Here is a 9,299-nt window from a genome sequence, read left to right as displayed (position 1 = left end):
GAGAGCACAACTCTTTAATTCTGTCCTTAGAGTCAGTTAAGGCTTTCCGCGTTGGTGGTGGTGAATCTTTTCTCCCCGTGGATGGGAAGACAGCGTTGAAGAATACTGCGTCGGGACTGAAAAAAAGAAGAAGAAGAATACAGGCCGGATCGGCTACCATGCAAGGACAAGTCAACTCTGCAATGACAACCTAATGGGAAATCTGGTTACGTTGGTTCTTTAAGTTGATAAATAGATGTAATTAGTTTTAGTAAGACAGAAATATTTTGTGCTTTAGCTGTATACAAATGTGCTACAATGGGTTAAAATTTAAAAACGTATCGGATTGTGTTTTTATATTTTTTTTAATCTTTCCCTTCTGATGCAGAGGTAACTTCTAAAGAAAAAACAAAGTCCCCCGCATTCTTTCTCTCCGACTTGTCTCTACTTTCCTTTTGTGAGTTTTGGTTTCTCAAGTTTAGGTTTTAAGGTGATTTTTCAGATAAATTGCACTGCTCAAGTAGTGTTGTTTTGTATCAACTGGTGAATTCCCGTGATATATACAAGAAAAGATTCTATTGAAGTGGTAAAGTGGATTTGAAAATTGCTTTAGGTCACAGTTTAAATCCTAGGTGTAATACTCCAGTTCTTTTTTGAATTCTCTTTGTGTACCGGCAAAATCGGGGCTTATGAGCACCCTATTTTCTCGTGGAGCAAATGAAGCAAGTGATGGATTATATTTCGCACCGGAAGTAATTACAGTATTATATTCACGTATAAATTAAACAATTAGCACATACGGAGATTATTCGAGCTACCTTTTGAAGCGTGAACAAAGCAAATTAATTTCGGTCTCCAGTTCCAGAGTTGCAAGACCACGACCTCAACAAAACCTCCACAGTCTTCTACCGTAGTACCCAAATAATATCCGGAAAGAGAGAATTTCGGGTGGGCGAATTTCCAAAAGAAACAAACGTGTAAAACCAGTGAAAAAACGGCCAACCCTATATGGAGTATATATAGCCACGTATTTGAGGTTAAAACCCTTCTCCAAAACCTGTTAGATTTTTTTCTTCCACTATGAAAATATTTTCTTTATTTCCTATTATTTAGGCACAGTAGAGACCACAGAATTTAATTAACAAGGCTTCTTATTATGGAACTAATTTCAAAATTTGCAATTAATTTCTACCATAATAAATTACGAATTATTCCACTAAAAATTTGTAATTGCACTCCTTAGTTCAATTACGAAATTTAACTCCCTATGTTAAGATTCAGATACTAATCAATCCAATTAAATTACTGACAATTTAATTTATCGATTACTTTATTTAGACTTTCTCTTAACTTATTTCATGTGTGAGATACAAAATCCACCGACCGGGTTTACACATGAAAACTTATAAGCTTTCATAAAGGAGTATCATCAATCTCAAAAACCGAGACATGGATTCTATTAAATAATTATTATTTCGCCAATGTATATCATTATTGTCCAATTTACCAGGCTTATTGACCCACGAAAGGATCTCGCCTTTTAGTAAATTAAAACAATAAATGACACACACAACTAATAATAATTATATCAAGATTAAGAGTATAAGTACATTGAATGGACCAGAAAAATTATTTTATTAAGTATGTATAAAATACTTATCTCTACTTGATCCGTTGAATACATACAAAATGTACTAGTACAAGAAGTCGGAATTAACCCATTCCCATAATCAAAATAAATTATATTTAATCGTGTGCTACAACCATTCCGATGGGTTTTCCAATTCCATCATTAGATTGTGAATATAAACTTTATGACTTATAAGAATCAATGATTTAATCTTCTGTGTATAAGCTTAAACTCTATATACTAAATCATCTACTATATAAGCAATGGACACAAAGACAAATACATGATCTATTTAAAATAAAACTTTATTGAATTGAATAAATGAATAAATAATTATTCCATAAAGAATACTATAACAATACACAAGGTTTATAGTATATCCTAACAATCTCCCATTTAGACTCATAACCATGCGTCTTTAATTCTGACACTCATTCCGTCTACATGCCTATCAAAAGTCTTCTGTGGCAAGCTCTTAGTAAATGGGTCCACCAAGTTGTTCTCCGACGCAATTTTGGTGACTACTACATCCCCTCTTTGCACTATCTGACGAATTAAATGATATTTACGCTCAATGTGCTTTTCTTTTTTATGACTTCGTGGCTCCTTCGAATTTGCAACCGCACCACTATTATCATAATAAAGTGTTATTGGTGCTTGAATCGAGGGAACCACACCCAACTCTCTTAGGAAGTTCCCGAGCCAAACCGCCTCTTTGGCTGCCTCAAAGTCTGCTAGATTTTCGTCTTCCATGGTGGAATCATCAACACAAGTTTACTTGATGCTCCTCCAACTTATGGCTCCACCTCCGAGAGTAAACACATTTCCCAAGGTAGACTTTCTAGAATCTCTATCTGATTGGAAATCTGTGTACCGAATAGGCATAAAGTCATATGAATGGTAGACTAGCATGTAATCCCTAGTCCTTTTCAGGTACTTGATTATATACTTAACCGCTGTCCAATGCTCTCCCCCAGGATTAGACTGAAATCTGCTAACAACGCCAACAACAAAGCAGATATCAGGTCTAGTACATAACATAGCATACATCAGACTCCCCATAGCAGATGCATAAGGGACTACCTTCATCTTTTCTATCTCTTCATCACTTTTAGAAGACTGATCTTTAGATAGAGAAATTCCGTGCCTGAAAGGGAGAAATCCTTTCTTGGAATCATGCATGCTAAACCTGGAGAGTATTATATCAATGAGCCCGGGATAAGCCTAATATCGTTTTCTTGCGATCTCACAAGAGCTTGATCCCAAGGATATGAGCCGCTTCTCCCAAATCTTTCATATCGAAGTGCGTGGACAACTACTGTTTAACTGAACCCAACATGCCTACATTATTTCCTATGAGCAATATGTCATCTACATATAAGATTAAAACGCCATTTTGTCCCCATCCCATTTCTTGTATACACAAGACTCGTTAAGACACTAATCAAAACCAAAAGTTTTAATCGCCTTGTCAAAACAAGTGTTCCATGCCCTAGATGTCTCTTTCAGTCCATAAATGGACCTTTTAAGCTTACACAACAATGTTCCTTGCCACTTTCCACGAAACCGTCTGGTTGCATCATATAGATGCACTCATCAAGACTTCCATTAAGAAAAGCTGCCTTGATATCCATTTTCCAAATCTCATAATCATAATGAGCAGAAAATGGATAAGAGAATCCTAATAGACTTAAGCATGGTTATCGGCGAAAAGGTTTCCTCATAATTGATCCCTTCTTTCTAAGTAAACCCTTTCGCTACAAGCCTTACTTTAAAAATGTGCACTTATCCATCTACACCTCTCTTTTTCTTATAGATCCACTTGCATCCAAAGGGTTTAACCCCATCAGGTGGTTCTACAAGATCCCAAACTTGATTAGAGTACATAGACCCCATCTCTAATTTCATAGCAGCAACCCATTTATCCGCATATTTATCATGTAGTGCTTTGTCATAATTGACAGGTTCGGAAGTTGGCTTCTCATGGATCCTATCATATGATTATCCCAAGAGCGTATAACGAACTGGCTGTCTTATTTCTCTCCCACTATGACTACACATTACATCAGTTGCAACTACACTATTATGATCTTGTGGTTGAACCACATCATTATCAGGAACTTGGGTCTCCATGTTATCCATAGGGATATCAATGACTTCTTCCTGTTGTGCAGTTTGCTCAACATAACTCCCACTACTTTGTGGTAGTATGACTTCAGGCACTTGTTCTTGTGGGATATCAAGTCTATTGACATTTCTCCCACTACTAAAATGCAATGGTATGTCAAAATCGACTTCCGGGGTTTGCATCTGGTCGTTTTGTTTTTCAGATGACTGAATTTCCATTCCTTTGCTAAGTTTCTGTAAAACAAGTTTACTTCTAGGAACATGGTTCATCAAATAGTCCTCTTCAAGAAACTTGGTATTTGTGCTAACAATTACCTTCTTTTCTTTAGGACAATAGAATAAACCACCTTTCGTCCCTTTTGGATAACCCACAAACACACATACATCCGTTCTCGCCTCTAATTTATCTGTTTTTCCTTTTAGTACATGTGCCGGACAACCCCAAACTCGAATATGCCGCAGATTAGGCTTGTACCAGTCTACAATTCTGTAGGGGTCAAAGGTACTGACTTTGAAGGAACTAAATTCAGAACGTAATTTGCTGTTTCTAAGGCATGTCCCCAAAAGGACGAAGGCAAACTGGAATAACTCATCATTGATCTAACCATTTTCATAAGATTCATATTTCTTCTTTCAGCTACACTATTTTGTTGTGGAGTTCCAGGTACAGATAATTGAGAGGTAATTCCACATTCTGATAAATAACTAATGAATTCCGCGGAGAGGTACTCCCCACCATGACCAGATCATAGTGTCTTGATATATATATTATATCGCTTTTCAGTCTCTGTCTTAAATTCTTTGAACTTTTTAAAATATTCATACTTTCGACAAAACAAATAAATATATCCATACTTTGAGTAATCATATGTGAAAGTCACAAAATACTCAAAACCACCTCTTGCCTGGACATTCATTGCTCCACACAAAGCAGAATGGATTAACTCTAATTTATCACTTGCTCCATTTCCTTTTGAGGGAAAATTTCGTTTTGTCATTTTTCCTTCTAAACAAGATTCACAAGTTGGTAGTGTCTGCACTTTTAATGAACTTAAAGGTGCATCCTTAACCAACCTTGAAATTTTGTTTAGATTTATATGACCCAAACGCAAGTACCATAAATATGTTTCACTCAATTCAGAAGAACGTTTTTTCTTATTTGGTAAATCAATATAATTCAGTTCTTTAGGTTGTAACGGTTTAGGAATAGAATCAACAATAAAAAGACCATTAATCAATATAGCCAAAGAGAGATAACATTTATTATGGCTAATTACACATTTATCAATATCATGAAAATTAATGTCATAACCATCTCTCATAGCGCTAGAAACCGAAATTAAATTCCTTCTAACGGAAGGTACATATAATGTGTCATTTAAAGCTAATATTCTATCACTACCAAACGAAATACCAATATTTCCTAATGCTAAAGCTGGGGCCGCCTAACCATATGCTTGATAAACATTGATTTCTCCTCTACTTAGCCACCACGTTACCTGAAACCCCTGCAAATAAGTGCAGACATGATTTGTGGCTCCCGAATCTATACACCATGACATGATAGAAACAGCCGCTAAAAGAGTTTTAACGACAAGTAGATATAAATCACCTGGTTTATTATTCAGCTTGGCCAGATAATCCGAACATTGCTTCTTGTGATGCCCAGGCTTCTTGCAGTGATAGCACTTGCCCTTAGCCTTTTTCACACCAGAAGTTACAATTCCAAGAGAGGGTTTTTGAACCTTTTTCTTCTTCTATACGGACATAGCTTAGAAGAAGAACCTACCTCAAAATGCAATGACACATGAGGAGCTTGTTGCTTGATAATAGTCTCTGCCGACTGCAGCTCATTCAGCAATTTCGCAAGTGACAAATCCATTTTGTTCATATTATAATTCAGGCGAAACTGCTGAAAACTGTCAGGCAGAGTCTGCAGGATCATGTCAACTTGTGTATCCTTATCAATGTTAGCTCCAAGGACCTTCAGTTCATTCAGAAGACTGATCACCATTTGAACATGGTCCATAACATATGAACCTTCAACCATTTTGGTATTCAGAAGAGCTTTCATGGCAGTCTGCTTAGCCGCATTCTGATCTCCAAAAATTTCATTGGGATTTTCCAGAATGTCATAAGCAGACTCCATAGACTGATGCTGATATTGCAGAACATTTGACATAGATGTCAGAATGCAACACTATGCCATCTCATCAGCCTTAACCCATTTTTAGTAAGCTTTCTGTTCATCATCCGTAGCATCATCTCCAGGTTTTTCTGGACACACCTCATCAAGCACAAATTTGTACTCTTCAGCAATTAGGACAATATCTAAGTTTCGTTTCCAATCAACATAATTCGGAACCTCAAGTTTGTTTTGAGTAAGAATAGCAGTAAGGGGATTGAAAGCAGTCATTGTTAATCTGAGAGACAATTAAATAAATAGATAAAAATTAGTCATGTATTATTGAATAGTAAAATTCAAAACACATTACATACGTATAATCCATGCACCTTGAACAACAAGTTTCGATGGGAAAAAAGCTATTCTTGCAATATACATATATTATGACAGATTATTCACTACATGAATTTAAACAGGACATACTCAGATGGAGAGTAAACTGTTAATTTAAGTCAAGTGAATATCAACATTCAATATACTAATCCCACTGAACCAACATGCATACTCAGATGGAGAGTAAATACAAGTAATCAACAACTAGTATAACCTAGTGATTATCTATAATGAGTTTATCCGATAAGGAAGAAGACCTACATCAACGTGTAAAATAATTATATCACCAGAATTTAACCCTGGAGTCCATAGAAAACGATCCCTACCACCACTGGATTTAAAACAACTCAAAAACATTTTAAAAACATTTTCAGAAAATTTTAAAAACGTCCAAAACACCATCTAAACGACCTCGAAAGCCAGAAAACTGGCTTAACTCATGAGCAAAGATCATGAGTATTGATCACTGGGCCGTTTCGCATGGACCTGCCAAGTTTCAGGTATATCGGAGTCAGTCAACATGTTGACCTCCGATTTCTGGCCAATTCGGCGAAAAAGTGGCTTTTGTGTTTTCCTCGGATCAACAATATTTTCAGATTATTCTAATCAAATATCATCAACAATAAGCAGATATATTACATGATTTTCAGAATAATCATAATACTCGGAACAAATATTCATGCTAAAAAACATCGCATCATTTAATTCAAAACTTGCATATTAACATGATACTACATTTTCATGTTCATCTTAATCATTTAATTAGACGTGAGTAGGCTCTGATACCAATTGATGGATTATATATCGCAGTGGAAGCAATTACAGTATCATATCCACGTGTAAATTAAACAATTGGCACATACAGAGATTATTCGAGTTATCTCTTGAAGCATGAACAAAGTAATTTAATCTCAGTCTCCAATTCCAGAGTTGCAAGACCGCGATCTAAGAAAAACCTCCACAGTCTTCTACCGTATTATCCAAATAATATCCGAAAAGAGAGAATTTCGGGTGGGCGAAATTTCAAAGGAAAACAATGTGTAAAACTAGTGCAAAAAATGGCTATCCCTATATGGAGTATATATAGCCACATTTTTTTAGGTTAAAACCCTTTTTCCAAAATATGGTAGGTTTTCTTCTTCCACTAAGGAAAGGTTTCCTTTATTTCCTATTATTTAGGCACAGTAGGAACCACATAATTTAATTAACAAGGCTTCTTAATGGAATTAATTTTAAAATTATAAATTAATTTCTACCATAAAAAGTTACGAATTATTTCACTAAAAATTCGTAATTGCACTCCTTAGTTCAATTTTAAAATTCTTTCATAAAATATTATTTAACTCCCCATGTTAAGATTCAGATCCTAATCAATCCAATTAAATTACTGACAATTTAATTTATCGATTACTTTCTTTAGACTTTCGCTTAACTTATTTTATGTGTCAGATACAAAATCCACCGGTCGGGTTTACACATGAAAACTTATAAGCTTTCATAAAGGAGTATAATCAATCTCAAAAACCGAGACATGGATTCTATCAAATAATTATTACTTCGCCAATGTATGTCATTATTGTCCAATTTACCAGGCTTATTGACCCACGAAAGGATCTCGCCTTTTAATAAATCAAAATATTAAATGACACACACAACTAATAATAATTATATCAAGATTAAGAGTATAAGTATATTGAATGGACTAGAAAAATTATTTTATTAAGTCTGTATAAAATACTTATCTCTACTTGATCCGTTGAATACATACAAAATGTACTAGCACAAGAAGTCGGAATTAACCCAATTCCCATAATCAAGATATATTATATTTAATCTTGTGCTACAACCATGCCGATAGTTTGTCCAATTTCATCATTAGATTGTGAACATAAACTTTATGACTTATAAGAACCGATGATTTAATCTTCCGTGTATAAGCTAAACTCTATACACTAAATCATCTACTATATAAGCAATGGATACATAGACAAATACATGATCTATGTAAAATAAAACTTTAATGAATTGAATAAATGAATAAATAATTATTCCATAAATAATACTATAACAATCCGCATGGTTTATAATATATCCTAACAGCAGGGACGTAACTATAAGGAATTAATATCAAAGCTGGGAACCTCCCGTATCAAGGACTGAACAAAGCACCTGCCCCCGGAGCCATCGAGACCATGCCCCCGGACCCTATTTGAATTCCGAGACCTCGGAAATCATTGCCAAACGCTCGCACATGATTAACAAAGGTCCATGATATCCGTGCTCGACCGGATATCACGTCTTGAATCTCAGCCTGTATCGACAGTTGATTAGTGATTAGCGAAAAGGAAGATCTTTACCTTTCTTAGAATTATACTTAGGATAAAACTCCTCTACTATATAAAGGAGAAGTTTATTATGCAATAGACACTGTGTAACACACATACCAAGGCAATATACATTTGTTTTTCTCTGTTTCTAAAAGTTATTCAAAGTTCTTACTTTTCTAAAAGTTATTCAAAGTGTTGGCTCCAAACTGAAGGCATGTTACTTATTAAGCACTTAACTGAGCCTAGATTCAATATCACCACTGGTTTGGCTGTTTATTCTATTTTTTATTTGCTTATCTAACGTCATAAATCACATGTATTGAATTAATCCACATATTCTTAAAACCGCATATAAATTCAGTTATTATCCATTTTTAAGGGCAAACATTCTTATATGAATTTCACTTAATAGTCTCGATAAGTTGTTAAAGACGAGACAAATATCAACCGATACTATAGACGGGATATAGAGGAGATGTATATTGAAGGCGATATAGATATAGACGAGCGTCTAAAAGCGCGGCTGGCACATTTTACATACCAAAATATAACAACGGAAAAGGGTCAAATATAGCCATGTACTATGAGAAAATATTTAAATATACCATTCGTTATACTTTGGATTCAAATATACCCCTGGCGTAATACTATTGGTTCAAATATACCCTTTTTCCGTTAAGTATGTCCAAAGTGGAGATTCAATCCTACGTGGCACTGA

General features: G+C 35.0%; 2 protein-coding genes across 2 annotated transcripts; both read right to left on the bottom strand.

Annotated features, from left to right (window-relative positions):
* Positions 1-2,383: 2,383 nt before the first annotated feature.
* On the bottom strand, positions 2,384-2,791 carry LOC117281786 (secreted RxLR effector protein 161-like). The gene has a single exon (XM_033661638.2). It carries the CDS (start codon positions 2,789-2,791, stop codon positions 2,384-2,386), a length of 408 nt encoding a protein of 135 aa, XP_033517529.2.
* Positions 2,792-3,394: 603 nt separating this feature from the next.
* Positions 3,395-6,152, bottom strand: LOC138897329 (uncharacterized). Its single transcript, XM_070183294.1, has 5 exons — positions 6,024-6,152; positions 5,526-5,894; positions 5,236-5,436; positions 3,674-4,336; positions 3,395-3,586 (listed from the first exon to the last, which is right to left on the bottom strand). Exons 1-5 carry the CDS (start codon positions 6,150-6,152, stop codon positions 3,395-3,397), a joined length of 1,554 nt encoding a protein of 517 aa, XP_070039395.1.
* Between the last annotated feature and the right edge of the window lie 3,147 nt (positions 6,153-9,299).

The sequence above is a fragment of the Nicotiana tomentosiformis genome, chromosome 8 (genome assembly GCF_000390325.3).
Source record: "Nicotiana tomentosiformis chromosome 8, ASM39032v3, whole genome shotgun sequence".
NCBI lineage: Eukaryota > Viridiplantae > Streptophyta > Magnoliopsida > Solanales > Solanaceae > Nicotiana > Nicotiana tomentosiformis.
The sequence above is the reverse complement of the archived record's forward strand: the minus strand, read 5'-3'. Positions and strand labels throughout refer to the sequence as shown.